Source organism: Streptopelia decaocto (genome assembly GCF_964273445.1).
Source record: "Streptopelia decaocto genome assembly, chromosome: 5".
Lineage (NCBI taxonomy): Eukaryota > Metazoa > Chordata > Aves > Columbiformes > Columbidae > Streptopelia > Streptopelia decaocto.
Window position 1 is genome coordinate 33,905,130 of NC_138659.1, and position 23,323 is coordinate 33,928,452.

Genomic DNA, 23,323 nt, shown 5'->3' on the forward strand with positions numbered 1-23,323 from the left:
TCCCTTTCTCTCCCTTTCTCTCCCTTTCTCTCCCTCTTCTCTCCCTTTCTCTCCCTTTCTCTCCCTTTCTCTCCCTTTCTCTCCCTTTCTCTCCCTTTCTCCCCTTTCTCTCCCTTTCTCTCCCTTTCTCTCCCTTTCTCTCCCTTTCTCTCCCTTTCTCTCCCTTTCTCTCCCTTTCTCTCCCTTTCTCTCCCTTTCTCTCCCTTTCTCTCCCTTTCTCTCCCTTTCTCTCCCTTTCTCTCCCTTTCTCTCCCTTTCTCTCCCTTTCTCTCCCTTTCTCTCCCTTTCTCTCCCTTTCTCTCCCTTTCTCTCCCTTTCTCTCCCTTTCTCTCCCTTTCTCTCCCTTTCTCTCCCTTTCTCTCCCTTTCTCTCCCTTTCTCTCCTTTCTCTCCCTTTCTCTCCCTTCTCTCCCTTTCTCTCCCTTTCTCTCCCTTTCTCTCCCTTTCTCTCCCTTTCTCTCCCTTTCTCTCCCTTTCTCTCCCTTTCTCTCCCTTTCTCTCCCTTTCTCTCCCTTTCTCTCCCTTTCTCTCCCTTTCTCTCCCTTTCTCTCCCTTTCTCTCCCTTTCTCTCCCTTTCTCTCCCTTTCTCTCCCTTTCTCTCCCTTTCTCTCCCTTTCTCTCCCTTTCTCTCCCTTTCTCTCCCTTTCTCTCCCTTTCTCTCCCTTTCTCTCCCTTTCTCTCCCTTTCTCTCCCTTTCTCTCCCTTTCTCTCCCTTTCTCTCCCTTTCTCTCCCTTTCTCTCCCTTTCTCTCCCTTTCTCTCCCTTCTCTCCCTTTCTCTCCCTTTCTCTCCCTTTCTCTCCCTTTCTCTCCCTTTCTCTCCCTTTCTCTCCCTTTCTCTCCCTTTCTCTCCCTTTCTCTCCCTTTCTCTCCCTTTCTCTCCCTTTCTCTCCCTTTCTCTCCCTTTCTCTCCCTTTCTCTCCCTTTCTCTCCCTTTCTCTCCCTTTCTCTCCCTTCTCTCCCTTTCTCTCCCTTTCTCTCCCTTTCTCTCCCTTTCTCTCCCTTTCTCTTCCTTCTTTCCTCCCTTTCTCTCCCTTTCTCTCCCTTTCTCTCCCTTTCTCTCCCTTTCTCTCCCTTTCTCTCCCTTTCTCTCCCTTTCTCTCCCTTTCTCTCCCTTTCTCTCCTTCTTTCCTCCCTTTCTCTCCTCTTTCCTCCCTTTCTCTCCTCTTTTCCTCCCTTTCTCTCCTTCTTTCCTCCCTTTCTCTCCTTCTTTCCTCCCTTTCTCTCCTTCTTTCCTCCCTTTCTCTCCTTCTTTCCTCCTTTCTCTCCTTCTTTCCTCCCTTTCTCTCCTTCTTTCCTCCCTTTCTCTCCTTCTTTCCTCCCTTTCTCTCCTTCTTTCCTCCCTTTCTCTCCTTCTTTCCTCCCTTTCTCTCCTTCTTTCCTCCCTTTCTCTCCTTCTTTCCTCCCTTTCTCTCCTTCTTTCCTCCCTTTCTCTCCTTCTTTCCTCCCTTTCTCTCCTTCTTTCCTCCCTTTCTCTCCTTCTTTCCTCCCTTTCTCTCCTTCTTTCCTCCCTTTCTCTCCTTCTTTCCTCCCTTTCTCTCCTTCTTTCCTCCCTTTCTCTCCTTCTTTCCTCCCTTTCTCTCCTTCTTTCCTCCCTTTCTCTTGAAGATCAAAGGCCTAATTTTAGCACGAGCCCTATTTATGGATTGTTCCGCCACTCTGTCTGCTCTACTCTTGTTCTAGAACAGTGGAAAATGAACAGCGTTGGCAGGATCCCCGGTGTGCAGAGCTCAGCCCTGACGCGAGCAGGAGGAAAGAAAACAGGGAGGGGGGCAGCCCTCAAGCTTTCACAGCAGAGGCTCTGTATGATTTCCTTTGCAGAGGCAGCTCCCTTCCCCTCCTTCAGCTCTTTTAATCCTTCCTGGTGATCAGAGGCTGAAGACGACGTAACCTGTGAGCACGGCCGCGGTGCCCGTGCAGGCTGAGCGGCGGGAGCGCCGCTTTGGGTGTCTCTGCGTTACCGTCCCGGTCATACGCCCAGCATGACGACCAGTCATACTTTTTTACAATAGCATGAGATTGGATCCACTTCAGGCTTTGAACTGATACAGCCTGAGATCCTTTTCTGCTCACTGGCCGCTTCTGCCGCACTCGGGTCTGTGTAGATCATTTCCTACTTCTGCTCAGTAGTTCTTTGTGTTTCCTCCCTTTGCTTGTCACCCCTCCTCCCATCTCCCTCTTCTCCCCCTGCCCCGGAGCTGTTTTTCTAATTTATCCAAATAATTTTGAATTGTAATCTTGTTCTGCAGAGTTTTGGGTGGCAGTTTTCTGCCAGTGCGGTCGGTTTGCTCAGTTCCAGCTGAAATGCAGTGGGGAAGCGCACCCGAGTGTAGGTGTAGTTTGACAATAAGACTCTAACTACCCCATGAGAATGCTCTTTTATATAAACTCTTCATGTGGTTTTCTTTCAGTGGTGTTTCCATAGTCCCTATCGCTTCATACACTGACAAAATCCTGGAGAGACCTGTGCATTCCGGATGCTCTTTTGACAGTGATGGTTAAAGGCTGTGTCACTCGGCTCCGATGGCTGAGGACGCTGCTCTTGCTGCGGGCGCTGCCGCCCGCTCGGGGCATTTACCGGCTGAGCTGTCCGGTCCCAGCACCGCCGGCTGCCAGGTGGATCTGTCCCCTCCCTCGGTTTGCAGCACCGAGGATCTGCATTGTCTGAAACTTTGTCTGCAGGAGGGCGAAGGAGAATAATCTCTACAAACCCTCTCTGGAAACCGCCTGAGAAGTGTTTCAGTGGGGGCAGGGGTCTGTGTCTGTTCCTCTCCGCGGCCGAGGCTTAATTGCAAAAAAGCGGTGGATAAGGGCGCATTGTGCGGAGCTGGAGCGGCGTTCATTCATGCGGAAGGGCTCGTCGCGCAAGTGGCAGCGCTGCAGAGGAAGGAGCCTCCCGGAGTCCCCTCTGGCTCCCAGGCTCCCGCAGCACCTCGTTGGCTGTGCGGGGGAGCCGTGGGCCCCCGGGGCGCGGGGGGCGAGCAGCGCAGGCTGCGCGGCCACTGCAGGGCCAAGTGGGTACAGTCCGAGGGGCAGGAACAAAACCGACGTTTCTCCCCTCAGCTTGGCAGCTCTCCAGGTGCCTGCCCTGGCACAGTGAAGTGTGCGGCTGGGGAGGGAGGGACTCCGGGTCGGTGGGGGGTGATACGAAGAGGCAGGAGTTTAATCATTGAACCGATCACTCTGGATGGACTCAATTTCCCAGCAACTCCACTATCTCGCCCTCGGGGAAATGCCTCAGCAGAAGTTCCTCTAGCTCCAGCTTTGTCAGAGGAGACCTGTTGCTTTGGAGTTACTCACAGCAGCTCTGTCGCTACTGGCTCATCCATCCGCTTCAGGAAAATGTTTGCCGTCCACTTGCTAGCTTTCCATTTCACAAAGCTAAAAGAGGATCAAATCAAAAAGGTATGTAAGATACGCTGTTAGCTGATTCCTGTTTTGAGAACTGTGTTACTCTGGTACTGTGGGGTCTGCAGTACCAAATGCAGACTAGATAATGGCATTATCGACTCGAGCCCTACTGCCAGATGGGGTAAGAAGTACTTGGACCCTGAATTGTCTGATGAGTGTGAAAATTAGTGAGTTAGTGATTTTCCTCGCACGGTTATAAGTTTTCTTTCAGTAATGGAGCAAATGATCTTCAGTAAGGAAAAGTGGTGCTTGAACGTTTATCTGGCAGGGTGCGGTGCAGTCCAGAGGGCAGAACAGAACCTCTTGCTGGATCGCTCCGCGAGTGCGGTGAGAAGGACGGGATTTCTAAAGCTGGGTAGGAATCCGAGTCACCTTGTGGCAGGGGCAGGGAGAGCTCTTGGACTCCTCTTCTGGGACTCAAGAAGCAGTTGCAACTAGCGTTGGTGTGGGAGAAGTGCCTGTGCCTCCTCTCTGCTTGTCCAAACCTGGCTGATAACTGATGTTTATAGATGTGACCTTTAATTACAGTCAGAAAAGCTCAAGATGGCCCAGACCTGAAGCCATCAGTACTGGGAGCGAGCTGGCTAATAGTTGCTCTTCCCCACTGCTCTGTTATGGCGATGCTGCGATGAGTTTTTGGCTCTCCATCGTAAGACCACGTGGGACCTGTGAGCTTCTTGGGTCAGAGGGCCTCTGCTTTCCAGACACGTCCCCTGCGGGTCCCCCGTCCCCCCGGCGCCCCTGGGTGCCGTGTGGCGGCTGCTGCCGCCACGCTCTGTCCTGTTTTCCACCAGCTGTGGGGCGGATGCGTGGCCGCGCAGCAGAGCCGAGGTCCCGCCGGTGCCGCCCGTCAGCAGAGCAGCACAGCTTGTCCTCCCTGTGCCCTCGCTTGAACATGGAGTGTTCGTAGTGGGGCTTCTTCCACTAGTTCTGCCTTGAGGAGAAGCTTCCCAGGAGCGGTCCTGGGCTCTCAGCAGTCAGATGCCTCCAGCTTTGTCTCCCAGTCACAGTCCTTTTATTCCCCAGGGTTTAACATGATCAGAAGAGGGCCCCGATGCCCTTTCCTTGTATGAGGATCTGATCTAAGATCTTTCATCTCCACAGCGCTATTCATTCGTGCTTGTGGCCTTGTGGAGCAGCGCTCAGGTGGAACGGGCTCTTCGGAGGGACATCCAGAGGGTGGCTGGGGGCCTCCCTGAAGTGAGGGGGTGCGGAGGGATTCTGGCAAAGCCATTTAAAAAGTGAAGTCTTTCTGCTAGGCGCAAACTAGCCCTCCTGACGGCAAGAAATCCTCTTCAGAGATGTCTTTTAAGAAGCCCAGGGGAGGATGTTTGGAGCAGAGGTGATTTTTCCCTAATTAGAAAGAAAGAATGTCTTCCCACCTTGACCTCCCCGGGTTTATTTGCTCCCTGGTGGCAATAACAAGAGCCCCCCTGCCACGAAAATAGTGCTGTTCCCATGACTGACAATTAGAAACAAGGGCTGTCCTTAGGGAGGGAGGGAGCCGCGAGCAGAGTTTGCTGGTGCATGGCCTGGCCATCCCTGTGTTTACAAGCAAATGGAATGTGAGCAGGTCCTTAATCTGGTTGTAAATCAGAGTCAGCAGCCTTTCCTGGACTCTGCCTTAGCTAGTTCCCCCAAGAGGACTGTCTGCTGCTGTGGTCAGGGGTAAAAAGCGTGGGGAATGCAATTTCTAGGGGAGCAGGAAGCTCTAGTGCACGTTCTCTGCAGACAGGCATGGTCATTTTTATTACTGTTCAGGGTTTTTTTCCACAGGGACTTCTGTCACCAGGCTGTTTGGGTCTGTGTGACGGTACCCAAGTGCTGTGTGTCTCCAGTCACTGGGTGTTTGGTGGTTTTGTGTGCCCGAAGCAGCAGTGCTGGTGCCCGGGCCGAGGCGGTGGGTGGGCTCAAAAGAGCCTTGGAGGAAATCAAGAGCTTGTGCAAACCAGGGCCGCAAAGAAAGACCTAAATAATGTCCTGTTCAAGGCACAGCTGTATCCTGAGGCAGCTGCTTCTCCTTGCCCATTGCGTCTCGTAGTGTAAGGCGTTCTCCTCTGTGTATGTTCTGCTGTCAGGTAAGTGCTGGAGTTGCTTTCAGGGTCCTGACTTTTTCAGGTGGGTCATTGCTGACCATCAGTTTAAAATTGGACTGTGGATAGGTAATTACTTTGTGCCTCATTGATATAGGTGACCAGTGCAAATTACAGAAGAGGCCAGTTTATCTACAAGCTGCGTTCCTCTCTTTTTACACAACACTACCTTTTAAATCCTGCCTTGTTGCTGGTGGGACTTGTTTTGTGCGTGTTCTCCCAGCCCTCCAGACCTTGCTATGTAAATGGGAGTGACGAAACGCCCTGAACAGATAAAGCAGTGTAATAATGGAGCCCAAGGTGCAAGAGCCGAGTGTTTGCACGGGCGCAGCGTTGGAAGCTGCCCCAGCTCTCTCCCCAGCCCAGCGCCCTGGTCCTGACCCGCGTGCGGTGGGGAGCAGGATGTTGACAGGGGTTACCTCCCGAGGGACGTCCGGCTGCTCGGAGCACGTTTGTTCGGACAGCACCCGGGTCTGGCTCCCCAGCAGAAGAGCGTTCGGGTGCTGATGTGTTAATCCTTCATTGGATGCAGCTACATAGTTCCTAGGCCACCTTACAGCCGTGTATCCAGCCCTGCAGGTAAATAAATGTCAGTCCAAGCAGAGTCTCATCCTGAAGAAGAAAACCTTAAATTTTCCCCTAGCAAAGCAGTACGGAAACACTGGTTGTCTTCTCTATCAGTTTATCTGAATGTGTCTCCTACTTCATAGATGGTTTTGATTCCCTTTAAATTCAACTGGCTTTTATTTTGATTGTATGCTGCAAGTTATTATAGGTCCTTAAGAAAGGATATTGGCTGCACCCAAAGCTGTGTTTAGATGTAATCCTGAACCACAGGAGAGCGGCAGGCAGCCGGGGTGAGGGGCAGCCCTGGGCAGCCTGCGCCCAGCAGAGCTCGCTGTCCTGGGTGGGCGGTGGGAGGTGTCTTCAGGCCGACACGCCGGCCGACGGCGTTTTCTGGACCTGGCTCGGGAGGGCAAATTCTCACCAGGTCGAGGTACTTTGCAGTTCTAGTTCATTACATGTACAGGACAGGATGGTGTAGAAACAGCTTGTCAGGGTCTCAAGCAAGTCTCGCGGGCTTATGTATATTGGCAAGTTCCTGAGCCATGGGGAGAGATGGCTTACTTTTTGACAGTAATTCACCAAAGCTGCATTAAACCCTTTCAAAACAAAGTTCTTTGTAAATGTTCTGATGATGTCCTGGAGCTTGCTTGCAGTGGCGATTCAGGTGCTGAGGTCAAAAACCCACTTGCAGAATCAGAGGGGTGCGGTTTGCTCAGGTGGTGCTGTGCTCACCGTCAGCTTGTTACGTACGCGCAAGTAATTCTTGTGTCTCCCTGGGATCTGTTTGGCCTCATGTCTGTCGGGTGGGTGGGAGGGAGCAGAGTGATTCTTGCCCAGCATAGTGCAGGGGTGCTGCTGACATTAAAGGTTTTCCAGCTCCTTCATTTCCAAACTGCACCCTCGTGGTTAGAAAACCAGTGCAAGTGGCTGGGGAGCTCCTGTGTCTCCTCTGCTCGCAGGAAGCGCCCCCAGCACGCACAGGAGAGTCCTGAGCGCCAGAGCAGCGCTGAGCAGGGGCAGCCTGCGTGTCCCGGTGACACCTCTCGTCTCCCCAGGTTGACAGGTACCTGTATCACCTGCGTCTCTCCGACGACGTCCTGCTGGATGTGATGACTCGCTTCCAGGCCGAGATGATGAGGGGCCTGGGGAGAGACACGAACCCCACGGCAACGGTGAAAATGCTGCCGACGTTTGTGCGCTCACTTCCCGACGGCTCGGGTGAGTTCCCCTGCTCCACTGCAGCAGTGCTGCGCTGGGATGGTGGGGGGTTGTTGGGGCACTCGAGGACAGCACAGCAAGGGGACAGGGCAGGCAGTGGCTTCGAGTCGCTGCCCGTCTCGTGTTGGGAAAGCAGGCGTGTGTTGAGGAGGCGACAGCTTCTGGGGGTGCTGGCAGAGCGTTTTTTCCCCCTGCGCTAGGTGGTTTTTGACCTGGTGCCGCTTGTTTGAGGAAAGGACTTAGAAAACACTCAGAAGACAGCAAATGTGCCTGTGCTTAGTGCAGGCCTTGCCGGAGCTGAGCCGGACACGGCAAGGGCAGCCCCTGCAGCGCGCTGGTACCGCGGCACCACGGTGATGGAGAGCAGCCCGGCCCGCCTGCTACAGCAAGTGCCCCCGAGCAGGTCGCACAGGAAGGCGTCCGGCAGGTTTTGAACATCTCCAGAGAAAGAGACTTTATAACCGGTTTGGGCAGCCCGGTCCAGCGCTCTGTCACCCTCAAAGTAAAGAAGTTTTTCCTCATGTTCAGATGGAACCTTCTGTTCTTCACAATCCCGTGCCCCACAGCGCTGCGGGGAAGGCAGGATGCTGTGAAGCGGCAGCAGCGCCGTGTTCTCAAAGCCGTGATCCTCTCCTGGCTTCTGACAGCAAACTCTGCGCTGCTTTCTCTATTGCCCCAAAAGTGATCCCTACCTGCCCTTCCTTGCCCTCTGCGGTGGAAGATCCGCTTCCGATGGGGTCTGCCAGGAGACAGCCTGTTTGCTGCGAGCAGGACCCTCGCTCCTTCACAGGTGCCCCTGGGATTTAAATAGAGAGGGGAGGGTGCGATGGTGTCCCTGGGAGGACGTAGGGTGAGGTGGGATCTCAAAGCGTCTCTTGTTTGGAGAAGGGTGCTCATCCAAACATCTCTCCTGGCCCCTGGCAGTGCAGGCTGACAGAAAATGGTGTTTTTCCCAGGTTTAACCAAGTCTCTGAATTTGTACCGGACACTGTGTCTGGCCTAGGTCAGAGCTCTGTGTATAACAGCTGTTCATGCAGAAAACTTCAGAGAAATGTTTGCTTTTGTACCTCATTTCCACAGGACTTTATTTCCCCGAAGGTAATTTTCCTACAATTAAATGAGACATAATGGCTTTAGTGGCACAAAGGGAACATTTGGACATCCCTTGAAATGAGGGATGTCTGACAGATATCACATACAAGCCCCTCAAACCGCCTGGCTGGAGCTGGGCGCCCTTCCTTCTGCTGCTGTATTCATCAAAGAAAAAGAAATATTAGCTTAACCGTTGCTATCTCGGTGACGGTCACTGACCGGTTCTGAGGTCTTACATGGCACTGGCCTGTCCTGAAGTGACAGGGACTCCGTGAGGTCAGGAGACCTGGAAATTGCGTGGAATGTCACCAGCGTTGCGAGACACCGCGCTGCTCAGTCAGCTTTGGGCAGCGCTCTCGGGGCCTTTGCGACCGTCCCGTGCCAAGGACGCGCTGCGGGCAGGCTGGGCCGTGCCTTATTGACACACTGCCTTTGTTTAGCTATCGCTTTGATTTTTCTATTTTTACTCTCTTGCAAAATCCTTTTTGCTTATTTTGTTTCCAGACAAAACTTCCAGCTGGTTTAAACACCTTAAACTTGGCTGGATTCTCCCATCTGCAGGAGCAATGACCTGTCGGACATTTCAGTGCCCTCAGCGTTGCTGCCTGAAATGACCTATGTGGAGCATCATCAGTTTTTTAATCATTTAGAGATTAATGGTGTGACTAATGTCACAGTTTACTGAGTAACCCCATTTGCCTCCTCACCTTTGTGATACCTGACCGTGGTATTACAGGTAGAGTTTCCTGCTTCCTTCCCCTTCAGGGACAGATTTGATAAAGCCTGGTCGGGTGTTTGGACCGTGGAACAAAGATCATGCGAGGCTGTGCACACGCCGCTGTGTTTTCCTGCGGGCAGGACCTTCTCCTGCGCGTGGGATGAATAGGTCATTGCTTTATTGTAGCAGCGAGACCGAACGGTGGTTCCGTCTGAGATCCCCTGCTAGAAGAGAACGTGTTCGAGCTGAGAGTGGTGCTGAAAGAGAAACAGAACGTATGGGGCGTTTCAGAGAGATGGACCCCGTGTGGTACAATTACACAAAAATTTGTGAACAGTTTAATGAGTTATCAAGTTTCAGTAACTTGTTAATAAATGCTCTGTGTTCCCTCCACCTCCTGGTAGTTTGTGATTGCAGATATACAGTGATTTCAAATTGGGTCTGTCTTTTTGAAACATGCCGTACTTTTATAGAAACACCTAAAGGCATTTGAAGCACTCGTGTTGGTTGACTTCGAATGGCAGATTAGTCTTGCCCCACTTGGAAACTGGCATCTGCAGTAGGGCCTGGGCTGCGACCCTCGGCGTGGCCTCTGGGCCGTGTCCCCTGGCCATCCTGGTGACAGCCGCCCACTTGTGTTGCAGAGAAGGGTGAATTCCTGGCTGCTGACCTGGGCGGCTCCCAGTTCCGTGCCCACCAGGTGAAGGTGTTTGATGACGGGAAGCAGAGCAGCCAGCTGGAGAGCAAGTTTTACCCGCTGCCCAAGGAGGTCACCCAGGGGAACAGAGCCGAGGTGGGGCCCGTAGGACCTTCTGTGGTGGTGCCGTGCTTGGGCACGTGCCCGCTGGGTGCAGCCTGACCGTCCTCTCCTTTCTCCTGCAGCTCTTTGATTATGTTGCTCACTGCCTGTTAGACTTCATGGAGACCAACAACCTGAAGCATAAGAAGTTACCTCTTGGTTTTACGTTTTCTTTTCCATGCAAACAGACCAAATTAGATGAGGTAAGATGCAAAAGAAATATTATTGGCAAGCATAGCTCCTTGCAGAACCTGGAGAAGCTATTGCATGGGAGTGTTACTCTGTGGGTCTGTGTGGGGTCATGTTTACGTAGCTCTCTGAAGAAGGTGTGGATGACCATTAGCATTTAATTGGACTTCACTGTCATTCAAACACTCGTTGCTGATTTCAAGGCAACATGATATTTAAGCTAAAGCTCTTCTTTTACTTAATCAGTGCCTAATTCCACAGTAACTGTGTGCCCTTGTACGAAGACCGTCAGACTGTAAACCACATACTTTTGTGTCCTGAAGCATGTTTCTTTTTTAATCGCTCTCATTCAATTTCTTTTTTACAGTTGATTCTAAATAGGGAAGACCTGTAGCTGAGCTGAGAGGCCACATGGGAAGTGAAGGGCTGGTTGCAATTGTTTTGTGGCCTCTTATTTATTTCCAGGGATCTGTGCTTTGGGTCTCAGCCCTGCAAATGCTTTATGCTTAACGCTATTTCTGATGAGCATCAGTAAAGCCACGTGTGGTTTAAACAAACACAGGGATACGCATTTGCAGGATTGCGACTTAATCCGCTGCACCCGTTCAGTCATGTTCGCGCTGACAGCCACCCCAAGGTGAGATGTTCTGCTCTGACTTGTTTTGGCCCACGTTTTATTGATAGTGTATGGAGAAACACAGCGGGCTCCTCCCCAGGCTTTGGTCCAGGCTGACCCTGCGGCAGGTTTGTGTGCTAAACCCGGAGCTCTCGGGTCACCGGACCGTTACCTTGCAGGGAATCCTTCTTGGCTGGACGAAACACTTCAAGGTCCGAGGGGTTCAGGACACGGACGTGGTCGGCTCTCTGCGCAAGGCCCTCCAGAAGCATAAGGCAAGTTTTGTACCTGCCAGAGGTGGACCTGAGGGCCTCAGGTTGTCCCCATGGGAGATCAGCTCTTGGTGCGTGGGTTGTTTTGGGAGCTGTCAAACATCACCGCACACTGAGCTGTCCCAGGGCTGGCCCCTCCGCTTCACTCTGCGGGATGGAGCCATTGATGGAAATTAAGGTCAGCAGGAAGACGTGATCAAATCTGCCCTTGAACTAGTGTATATCTTTGAATAGCATTGTTTTAATGTTTTGGAAAGCCTCGTTTTTCATGTGCGTTGCTATTGGTAACACCATCCAAGCACTACGAAGCATCTTTCCATGTCCTGACATCTTTGTAGTAAAGGGGAAGTTCCTCTGCTTTTGCACATGGTAAAAATCCAGCCTTCATTTTTGGTTCGCTTATTTCTCTACGTCAGTCTCTCTGTAGTTAACAGGAACAAATGTCCTGAGAGCTGCTGGGTGAAGCCTGCCCCCCGCTAGTGGTGGCATCTGACTTACAAGGATCCTTTGGTAACTTTGATTATCCTTTAGCAAGTTACCTCAGCATGACAGACAAACCGCCCCGCTCCGACCGCAAGGCTTTTTACTGGGGTGTGACGTTGGTGCGCAGCCTGGTGGTTAATAGTTGCAATTATATATGTGTATTTTCTGCCCCATTTGGTGGGATCTGCTCAGGGGCAGCATGGTGTCCCAGCATGAGCGAGCTACCAGAATGCAGGGCATCAAAAAGATACGTGGGTGCTGGCGTATCACAAAATTCAAACCGATAATACGCTGCTTTTCTAGCAAATGAGGGTGGACTGGGGAAAACTAAATCCTGCGAGCAGAGATCCTGGCTATCCGGGCACTCGAGGATCCAGAGGTGTTGGTTACTTTACAGGGTTTGGGAACAGAGCTACAGCAGTAAGTAGCGCGTGTTCCAGCCGAAGGGCTTTCCTGAGCCAGGCCCTCAGAGCGCGGCCCTGCGTGTCTGCCGCCCGAGACCTCCCAAGCCTTTTCCTTTTAACCACCCACCTTTATGCTGTCAGGACATAGACGTCGATGTTTTAGCGCTGGTCAACGACACCGTGGGAACCATGATGACCTGTGGATATGACGACCCGCGCTGCGAAGTTGGACTCATAGTTGGTAATTTTCTCTGTTCGCTAAGTATTTTTTCCCCGTCATTTGTCTGATCCTGACAACTCCGGACTAGAAGGGGGTGTTGGATACCGGAAAGAGCAGGAAGAAAATGGAAAAAACAATGGTGAGATTTTCAAGCCTGACTGCCTTCTGTGCAGCAGCTGTTTTCATGCTGATCACATTGCCGTCAAATGCCACAGTCCCCATTTTGTCTGGGCTCAGTTGTGACCAGCATACTAAACTTTTCTGCTGACTCTATAGCAAATTACCGTGTGTTTGTCCAGAGAAAGCTGAATTCCTCTCACGTCTGGTGGTTAGGATCACTTTCCACAGTGTCTCTGCTTTGTGCACCGTGGTGGCTTTTCCAAGGCGTGTAAAAGCATATTTGAAAAAGAAAAAAATGTTTTTTAAACAAGTCAAGCCTTAGATCAATTCCTAATGCTTTCACTTACTGTGAAATAATTATTTAACAAGTTCTGGTGGCTTGATATCAGCATCCTGGACCGCAGGGTTATGTATTTGTATTTTCTTCCAGAGATAGTATATTGACTTATTCCCAAAACCTGGGACAAGGCCCACGTGTTGCTTTTGTTTGGTGTAAGGGGTAACGTCTCCACACTGGTCCGACTCTCACAGGCACCGGCACCAACGCCTGCTACATGGAGGAGATGCGGCACATCGACCTGGTGGAAGGGGACGAGGGCAGGATGTGCATTAACACGGAGTGGGGTGCCTTTGGAGACGACGGTGCTTTGGACGACCTCCGCACAGAATTTGATCGGGAGCTGGATCTGGGATCTCTCAATCCTGGGAAACAGCTGTAAGTGATGCCCTGGCAGATTTGTCTCGGCACTCTGAGTTCTATGAGCGCGTTTCCAGCGCGTGCCAGGAGCCCCTTTGGAACAGGAGTTGGGTTGAGGGAACCTGAGGTGACTTATCCTGGTCCTGTCCTATCCAGACCTTTCCCTTCTGGGAAGTGCGGGTACCTCTCGCACCTCCCTGCCCCTCAGGCCGAGGGATTGCTGCTGCAACTGCTGCTGCGCTGTTAGAAATAGTGGCTGCTCTGGTGTGGTGCCACGGAGGGGTAAGGAAGGAGGAGGAAGGTAAACAAAGGGCATATTTGAAGCCTGGTTAATCAAAACTGCTTCTACTGGCCGAGCTGCTCGCAAGTCTTTTGAACATTCTCTCTAATCACTTGAGGGGCTGTTGTTGGGTTGCAGGACCTCAGGATGGCATCCTGTCTACCAGTTAGCTCCCAGACGCCTTTTGTACGTGTTTAAATGCGATCAGCCCCCGTACGAACATAAGATTCTTGAACTTGTAGCTCTGGCTAGCTGGTGAACACCTGTAATCCTTCCTGTGCTTCGTTCCAGGTTTGAGAAGATGATCAGCAGCTTGTATTTGGGGGAACTTGTAAGACTTATTCTCCTAAAAATGACGAAGGAAGGTCTGCTCTTCAATGGGAAAGTGTCAACAGCTCTGCTCACTAAAGGCAAGATTGAAATGAAACACGTGTCTGCAATGGAGAAGTAAGAACCCACAATGTGCTGTTTGAGAGTGGCTATTACTCTCTCACCACCACAGCAATGATAATTAACATGTAATAATAATCTGCGAGTACTGGGAACAGCTCTGAACTGTTCAACTTGATTTTGCTTTTACCTAGGAGAAAAGTTTGTATTTCAATAAGTAGGAATTGGTGGAAGATAAAGTTTTAGCAGAGTACCACGGCAGCAGATATATCAGCTGACCATCAAGATGCAGGGTGTTTAAAGTAACCCATGTGCAGACCTGAGCACGTGGGATGATGGGCGCAGTTCTCCCGTAACGTGGGAATAGTGGGGTTGTGGAGATGTGGTGCAGTCTCTGGATCGGCTAATGGGTGACCACATGCAAAACTGACAGATTCTGGGGTTTTGTTTCTGGTCGTCACTATAACTCCAGGAATATTTGCTTTGTTGTAGCGAGAGAAGCTGTACATCTATTCCCGTGCTCTCCTTCTGTGGACTGAACGTTTTATCCTGTTGTCTCCCTGGCCAGCTACTTGGTTTGTCTCACCAAACACTGAGCTCTGGGAAGCAGCCTCTTAAAAGTCTGGTCTCACCCCCCACGCACTTTTGGGAATAGCGCAGGAAAGACACTACTGGTTTATGGGAACCAGTTATGATGGTGCTTGATGGGCTGTGCTCTGGTCTTCTCTCATTTCTTTTTGTGCCAACGTGAAGATACTGATTGATGTGCTGCATTAATGTCCTCGTGTTAGATTATGTGTTCCTTTGCTTTGGGGTAGATACAAGGAAGGTCTGAGCAACACGAAAGAGATCCTTACAGAGCTGAACCTGTGTCCCTCTGAGGAGGACTGCGTCGCCGTTCAGCACGTCTGCACCATCGTTTCCTTCCGCTCGGCCAACCTCTGCGCGGCCGCCTTGGCAGCCATACTGACCCGGCTGAGAGAGAATAAAAGGCTGCTGAGGATGCGAACCACTGTTGGGATTGATGGAGGGCTCTACAAAACCCACCCTCAGTAAGTAACTAACGAAGATTTGGTAATTGCTCCCCACGTGTTGACGTTGCAAACAGGCTCCATCTGCATACCTGTGTGGCTTTTCAGACAGCTGCTGGTGTTGCTGCAGGGTTGGGGTGAGATCCGCTGGAGTGTCAGCGCGCGTGGAATAAACTGCGCGCGAAGTGCCTGTGAGGGTCTAAAGGAGCCCTTTGTTCCTGTAGATATGCCAAGCGCCTGCACAAGGTGGTGAGGAGGCTGGTCCCGAACTGCGACGTTCGGTTCCTCCTCTCGGTGAGCGGCAGCGGGAAGGGGGCGGCCGTGGTCACGGCGGTGGCGCACAGGCTGGCCGCCCAGCGCGGGAGAATCGACGCCGCTCTCGCACCGTTCCTACTGTCCCTGGACACCCTCGGAGAAGTGAAGAACAAAATGAGGACCGAGCTGGAGTATGGGCTGAAGCGAGAGACGCAAGCCAGTGCCACAGTGAAGATGTTGCCCACGTATGTCTGTGGGACACCAGATGGAACAGGTGAAGTCATTTCCTGGTCACCTGTGGCGGTGCAGGGAAATTGCTTGTCTGTTTTCTAGGGGGAATATGCCAGTTATTCTGGTAAATGCCAGGGTGATATCTGTTGGCAAACCGGTGCTTTGTGTGGTGTTACCTGGCTGGTCCTTCAGCCCCATCCTGGCAGACTGGTGGGATAAATGCCATAGGGAGCCATGTACTGTCACTGGCCCGGATGAAGTTTCTCGGGGATGGGCATAGTAGGCCATCCTGACTGGCAAACATGCTACAAGAAGCACCAAAATGAATTACCCTTCTTCTCTTACAGAGAAAGGAAAATTCCTTGCCCTTGATCTCGGTGGGACAAATTTTAGGGTTCTGCTGGTCAAGATCAGAAGCGGGAGAAGAAGATCAGTGCAAATGTATAACAAAATCTTTGCCATTCCTCTGGAGATCATGCAAGGGACGGGGGAAGAGGTAACCTGTAACCTGTAGCCAGTGTTTGACTGGTCCAGCCAAGGCCCGTTGCATGGAATTACTGGGAGATTTACATGCCTTTTCTGTCCTTCAGCTCTTTGACCATATTGTGCAGTGCATAGCAGACTTTCTGGAGTATATGGGGATTAAAGGTGCTCGACTGCCTCTGGGCTTCACCTTCTCCTTCCCGTGCAGGCAAGCCAGCATTGACAAGGTGAGAACTGCAACACCAGTGGGTCAAGTGGCAGCTGGGCATCTGCTTGGTAAATGACATTATTTTGGGTTAGGATGACTTGTTGGTTGGGAGATTGCAAGAAAAAGCTGTTCTTCTCAATGTTTTCTTCCAAGTAGAACTTTACAAGGTTCCTAAGATATACATGTATGTATGTGCGCACACACACATGTGCACATCAGTCTTTGGAGACAGTATTTCACCTGCTTTATGGGGATTTTATTACTCTACTCTGCAAATTAGTTGTTTCATGAGAAAGTTATCATTCTGTATGCGTATGGGAGGTAGAACTTTCACCTCTTGTATCTGATAAGAGATGGATATTACTCTACTTTTGTTCTATAAAGATTAAGCCTTACGATAGGTAAATGACTACATGTTTTTAATAGCCCAAGAATTTCTTATGCTGCCTTAACTCCTCAATGGCAAGAGGGAGCAGCCGCCTGCTCTGGGTCTCCCGGCTGCCCCCAGCTCTCAGCCGTGGGACTCCCGCACCGCTTCGGCCTCTCTTTGCGGAGCGTCAGCGGCAGAGCTGAGCTTGCTTGTTCGGCTTGGAAGGGCTGGACCTCTCAGATGTGTTAATTTGGCTCATGTGGCTTATTGACAGCCTGTCTTCATCTTTCCAGATCTGATGCAAGAAAGAAAAATAGAATAAAAAATCAAATTCAGGACGAAATAATTCTCAGTTATTCTGATGCGTTTCCGAAGAGGGGCAGGGGAGGTTGTGCTGTTTAGTTCTAGTCAAATGTGTAGGACATTGGGGAAATGAGACCGTGTGATTTTATTGCATGTTTTTGTGTCCTGGTGGGTTTTGCAAAAGCTTTTAAGTCTAGAAGCCAGTCTGTTCTCTCAATTTTCAGGTCCCAGTTGAGTGTATGGCAATAGGACTCGGCTGTTTGTGGGGGGATGGCTCAATATGCCTCCCAAACCTATAGCGTACTATTTAGGTCCTGACAAGTGATGAGGAAACAAGTTCCAGAGCAGTGACGGTAACCTGAGCGGGACACACCTGCAGCGGGTCCCATAGCACGCTGCCCTGTTTGGTTTCTTACTGCTGCTACAACTTGAGGGTGTTTTAAGAGCAGCTTTGTTCTCCCAGTTACTCTCCATTTCTTCTTATTTGGACAGTCCAGAGCCAGTTAACAAGTAGAAGTCTAGTTCATGTAACCTGGATAACTACTGTCAGGCCAGGCGTCTCTCCAAACAGAAACAAATTAGTGTTGCCTGGAGAACTAGGGTCATATCAAGTGTCCTTCAGTAAATGAGCCAAAAATTAACAGTAAGTGTTCATTAATATTTAATTATTTGCAGCAAAAGCATTTTTCAGCCTTTCCCGCAGTGGCTGTGTGCACAGAAAGAGCTGAGACGGGCAGGTTTTCCAAATGAGAAAAGAGCATTAGCAGGCACAGGGTGGGCAGTGTCTCGGTAAATCGCCGAGTCAATCTGGAGTCGCTGCCGTGAGCAGCTGAGTAACAAAGAGACGCGCACACGGTCTGCACTGGACACGCTCAGGAGCCTGTCCGGGGAAATCCGTTACCTAAAGGAACAAAAGACCCCCAACAAACCCACCAGAAAACCAAGCAAGGGGTGGGAAGGAGGGTGAAGACAAGAAAAGACCGATCCTTGGAACTCCAGTCTCCTCTCTGTCCTCACTTGTGGTTTTCGTCCTCTTCTGATTCAGGGAACGCTTGTAGGATGGACAAAAGGTTTCAAGGCAACAGACTGTGAGGGGGAAGATGTTGTTGATATGCTGAGAGAAGCCATCAGGAGAAGAAACGTGAGCTCTGATTTCTGCTCTTTTTGGTCTATTTAATGCACACCCCGTCTTCCTTTGGGACCCTGCTGCTGATTGTGACTTGTCTTGCAGGAGTTTGACTTGGACATTGTAGCGGTGGTGAATGACACCGTTGGGACAATGATGACTTGCGGATATGAGGATCCAAACTGTGAGATTGGTCTTATCGCAGGTACGGTGACATCGAATTGGGCACTATAAGAAGGAAGCACGCATGCAGGTGTCAGGCTTCGCACCCAGTTTTGGAATTTGTAAACCAGCATGTTTTGTTTGAGTTTGATACGTGCTGTTACTAGTCACTGAGAGTTCTCGGTACATTTGTATGGTATTTAAAAGAGAATGTGATAGCACCTATAGCACACAGGATCCTCAATCTGTTGGACTTTTGATCAAATCTCTGATGGTGCCTAAAAAACATGTACGCAGTAAAAGAATATGGGAATGGTAGATATAGCGTGAATCCTCATTTTGGCAAGTGTATTGATATTTACTAGCCAGCTCGTAGGCCTCGGAACAAGAAGACATTTTTTTAAATTGGAATGCGCTCTGTTTGGGCTTTCTAGATGGTTCTGCCAGTGGATCCCTCCATGTTTTCAGCCAGGAATACATCTGAGCATGTCGGATCTGAAACCCCGGTTGGGAAATCGGGCTCTCCTGGCTGGCTAAGTGCACCAGCTATCTCATTTTGTTTGGAGAACCGCTCTTTATGTTAGTTAATGTAACCCATGTTGGAAGTGATGCGGACCTGTTCACCAAACCATTTCAGACTGGGCAACTGCTCGGCTGGCCGCCAGGCCCTTGGCAGGGCTTGCTCCCGGGAGCACGCCGTCACCGAGACGCTGCGTGGTGCGTCACCGCCAGGCTGGCAGCAGTGACCACCCGTGCTTGCCAAAGCCACGTCTGTCCTGTGACAGAGCCCTCGTTCCTCTATGGTGGGAACTTCCTGCGTAGGACCCTTTTTACTTGGCAGTATTCTGTCGTGATAAATTACAGCATTCCTAGCATTGCTGTCTAGCACTTGCTTCTGTAAGATACGGAGAGATCTTTGACATTTGGGATATGGAGAAGAAACCTTTTGAGACAATTGCTGCAGTCATCTTCCGTGTGTTTCAGCTGCTGCTTCACCCTGCTGGTTGAAGCCTTGTCGTTTCTTCACTCCTAGGAACGGGCAGCAATGTGTGCTACATGGAGGACATGAAAAACATAGAAATAGTAGAAGGGAATGAAGGGAAAATGTGCATTAACACGGAATGGGGAGGATTTGGTGACAACGGCTGCATCGACAACATCAGAACAAAGTATGATAAAGAAGTGGATGAAGGCTCACTAAACCCAGGAAAACAGAGGTAAATGTGGTGGTCCCCATGCTAAGACCCTGATGAAGTCCGTTTCAGACACACACTGGCTGCTTTTTAAAATGTACCGAATGAATGAATGAATAATCAGAAAGGAAATTTTTAGTACCAAGTTTAATTAGTTGAGTGGTAAGCAATGCAGATATCTGGACAAAAACCAAAGACGTGCATTGTTTCTGTTAACATAGCACTGTTTTTACCTCAGGGCGGTTACTAAACAGTGCAGCTTTTCAGCCTTGCTCTTGGGGTGTTTTTTCAAAGGTAAAATATACTTTGTGCAAGAGGATAAACTCAACTGACGGTTCTTCGCTTGGTGAAGACGGCATCAATTATATGAGTCACCAGTGAATACATGGGGGGACAAGGAGTTGTTTCACTTCAGTGTCTATTCTGGCATTAACACTATCTTCTGTTTAATAGTGCAATTTTTTTTTCCCTACTTCTGTTACCTTTCAGCATAGATAAATATGTTGTAATTAATGTTTGCACTTGAAATCATTACAGCGTATTTTTGATGGCTGAAAGATGGAGTTCAATGGCCATTGCTTTGCCAGTTTTACTGGTTTTCTGAGGGTTGACATGGCACGTACCACTCACACTGAGCACAGCCAACTTGCTACCTCTTTAAAAGCACGTTTTTTTTTTCTTTTATAACCTGACAGGTATGAAAAAATGACCAGTGGAATGTACCTGGGTGAAATAGTACGGCAGATTTTGATTGACCTAACCAAACAAGGCCTGCTGTTCAGAGGACAGATTTCGGAATCACTCAGGAAAAGAGGCATATTCGAAACAAAATTCCTGTCTCAGATTGAAAGGTAAAGTTGTTAGATGTACATGGTTTAAATCCTTGAGGTCTTCTGTGACCTCCTTCAGTAAGTCAGTCACAGTTTTCTTCTTCACACACCTCCTCCTGCAGCCCCAGAATAAAAGCTGGAGGAGTTCCAGAATTACTCTGTAATTATATGAGTTACCATCTCCTGTCCACACAGCTGTGTTATCTTGAATGCCTTGATCATCAAGCATGCTCATACTTGGAGTGTTTCTTTTAGGACTTACTACTTATTTAAATTTAAAAAGTCAGTGTTATATGAATACCCCATGAATATGTGCTTACCTGCATATCTGTGCATGATGCAACAGTGTTCCAGGCTATTGAAACTCTTTGTACTGTTGAAAACCTTGGAAGGCAGGGTCTGAGATCAAAAATCACCCAGTCGGGTGCCTGATCTGGCTCAGCTCCCTCCTGACTTTGGGAGTCTGGTGAATAACTGCTGCCCGTGCCCTCTGGAAATACCGTCTAACATAGCAAAACGCATGCCAGCAGTAAGTTTTCAACCCGAATTCAAATTGGAATCTGCCTTAAAGAACTGGAGAATGTTAGAGGTGGTCCCGGTTCCTCCGGCCGTGGCCGGTGCCGGCGGTGGGCCCCTGGCAGTGCCCGGTTCCTCTGGCCATGGCCGGTGCCGGCGGTGGGCCCCGGCTCGGTGCCCGGCTCCTCTGGCCGTGGCCAGTGCCAGCGGTGGGCCCCTGGCAGTGCCGCCGCAGCCGCCCTGACGCCTCGTTCTGTTCGTGTTTCCCTGTGCCAGCGACCGGCTGGCTCTCCTGCAGGTCCGGCGCATCCTGCAGCAGCTCGGCCTGGACAGCACGTGCGACGACAGCATCATTGTGAAGGAGGTGTGCGGAGCTGTCTCAAAAAGAGCCGCCCAGCTCTGCGGGGCAGGACTGGCAGCTATTGTAGAGAAGAAGAGAGAAAACCGAGGCGTGGAGCGCTTGCAAATCACCGTTGGAGTAGATGGGACACTGTACAAGCTCCATCCGCAGTGAGTACCTTGGCACCGCTTCCCTTTGCTGTTTGCTCATTTACACTGTGAAAATGTACGGAGCTGTACCAGCTTTCTGCTAAGAAGATGAAAAATGAGAAGGGATGAAGATATAACATGCTTTCCTGCATCCTTTTGTTTCTCTTGCCTAGCCAAAGGTTCAAAATTGCGAAGCCAAGTCCAGTTACCACTGGGAAACTCTTTTCTCTGGAGTGTTGAGCAAACTTACTTTTCTAATATTTATTTTAGAATCATAGAATCATTTCCCTTGGAAGAGACCCTCAGGATCATCGAGTCCAGCCATAACCTAACCAACTCTAGCACGAAACCCTGTCCCTAAGAACCTTGTCCAAACACCTTTTCAACCCCTCCAGGGATGGTGACTCCAGCACTGCCCTGGGCAGCCTGTTCCAATGCCCCACAGCCCTTTCTGGGAAGAATTTTTTCCTAATACCCAATCTAAACCTCCCCTGGTGCAACTTGAGGCCATTTCCTCTTGTCCTATCACTTGCTACTTGGGAGGAGAGACCAACACCCTCCATGCTCCAACCTCCTTTCAGGTAGTCGTAGACAGCGATAAGGTCTCCCCTCAGCTCCTGTTCTCCAGCTGAACCCCCCAGGTCCCTCAGCTGCTCCATCACACTTGTGCTCCAGCCCCTCACCAGCTTTGTCACCTCCTCTGCACTCTCTCTTGTGCCTCAATGTCCTTTTTATGATGAGGGGCCCAAAACTGAACACAGGATTCAAGCTGTGGCCTCATCAGTGCTGAGTACAGTGACACAACCACTTCTCTAGTCCTGCTGGCCACACCATTCGTGATACCAGCCAGGATGCTGGTGGCCTTTTTGGCCACCTGGGCACACGCTGGCTCATGTTCATCTGGCTGTCAATCAGCATCCCCAGACCCCTCTCTGCCAGGCACCTTCCAGCCGCTCTTCCCCAGCCTGGAGCGTCCATGGGGTGGTTGTGACCCAGGACAGGACCCGGCACTCGGCCTTGTTGAACCTCAGACAATTGGCCTCAGCCCAATGATCCAGCCGGTCCAGATCCCTCTGTGTGGCCATACATGAATGTATCTCACTTTTCCAGTGTTTTGGGGGATTTCTGCAATATCTGGGTGTCCCAGATGGAAAGCTGTGGTGAGTTTTTTGAGTCGGGTCATTATTTTGTGAGCAAGCACTGTAAGTAGATGCATTAGATTTTGAGTTGTGAGAAGAGAGCCACCTCCGTGATCTCTAAAGACAAAGGAGAGGGGAGCGTCTGGCATCGCGCTGAACAAAATTAAAGCAGAGAAATAGAAATTAAAATGTGATTGTGTACAGATATTTGTCTTTTTTCCTTAATAGGAGGAAAAGCAAACAGAAAGGGGTGATGTGGAGAAGATGTTGGCTGAGGTTATGGTTCCTTGCTAGTAAATAAAGATCTCAGAGCAGAAAACAGTTGCTAATATGTTCTGTCCTTCTCTCTTTTCCTTTCAGTTTTTCTAGGGTCCTGCAGGAAACAGTGAAGGAACTGGCGCCTCAGTGCGATGTGACTTTCATGCTCTCTGAAGATGGGAGTGGGAAGGGCGCTGCCCTCATCACTGCCGTAGCAAAAAGGTTGCATAATATTGGACAGAAGTGAAAATGAGAGGTCAAGTCGTTCCAGCACCGCAGCCGTGTGCACAGAGACTTGCTGAGCGGTGATTCCAGGCAGCTTTGCCGGACGCCACACAGAGGTGCCTGTTTCCAGGGAGCCGCTGGTTTTTGACCAACCAGGATTGTGCGTTTTTGTCTTTTGAAAACTTTTGATAACTGGGAGAGTGAAAACAAACCAACCAACCAACCCCAAATGTGTATTTTTACAATGGCTTAATTAAGCTGCAGCACCACAACTGAATTTATCAGCAGTTTCTTAGGACTCGTGTGTGTTTTAGTTTCAGCTTGGCCTGGCCCGAGGAGTATTGAGATCCTGCTGTTGCGCGTGTCTAGCGGACGTGTTTGTTCAGTGCTTCGCTGGCTTTGCAATAAATCTGCAAGTAAATAAATTGATGAGCTTTGGTCAGTGATGTTCCCCACCACCGCTACGCTGGCTGCAAGTGTGTTGTGCTGTAAGACTTCCCTGAGGACAGGAGACATATTAGTAGATGAATGTAAAGAAAAAAACGTAATTTCACAAACTATCCATTTGTAGCAATATATGAGTGCACATAAACCTAAACCAGTGCTGGATGAACCTGAATGTGACTGATTCTTTTGGTACTGGGGGAAGGAGGGGATGTAGAGGCAGCTACCGAGTCCGCTACGTCTATGTCAGGCTACCTAGAGACTATCAGATCTGTTCATCTTTAGCTGCCAAAACAGCTGTGTAGAGAGAGAAAAAAAAAAGCCTCAATTTCTGAAATTCTCTTGTTTTCCCTCAGTTACCTCCTTGCCCGTTCATGGGAGGGTAGTTTCCGTTTTGTGGGAGTTCATCCTTGTTCCTCACGTTCTGCTGCCGCGGCCCTGCCTGTCTGGCCTGTTGTAAGTAGGTCCGTGGTGTGCGAGCCGTCCCTCCTGTG

The 23,323-nt window shown here is 50.2% G+C and overlaps 1 protein-coding gene across 1 annotated transcript; it reads left to right on the forward strand.

The window, feature by feature from the left end:
- The first annotated feature begins 3,220 nt into the window (after positions 1-3,220).
- On the forward strand, positions 3,221-22,988 carry LOC309439669 (hexokinase HKDC1-like). The gene is made up of 18 exons (XM_082052576.1): positions 3,221-3,402; positions 7,124-7,286; positions 9,741-9,889; positions 9,979-10,098; positions 10,880-10,975; positions 12,001-12,100; positions 12,731-12,914; positions 13,468-13,623; positions 14,385-14,618; positions 14,822-15,126; positions 15,431-15,579; positions 15,674-15,793; positions 17,493-17,588; positions 17,679-17,778; positions 18,769-18,952; positions 19,624-19,779; positions 20,551-20,784; positions 22,263-22,988. The coding sequence occupies exons 1-18, from the start codon at positions 3,340-3,342 to the stop codon at positions 22,405-22,407; spliced, it is 2,754 nt and encodes a 917-aa protein (XP_081908702.1). The 5' UTR covers positions 3,221-3,339; the 3' UTR covers positions 22,408-22,988.
- Positions 22,989-23,323: the final 335 nt, after the last annotated feature.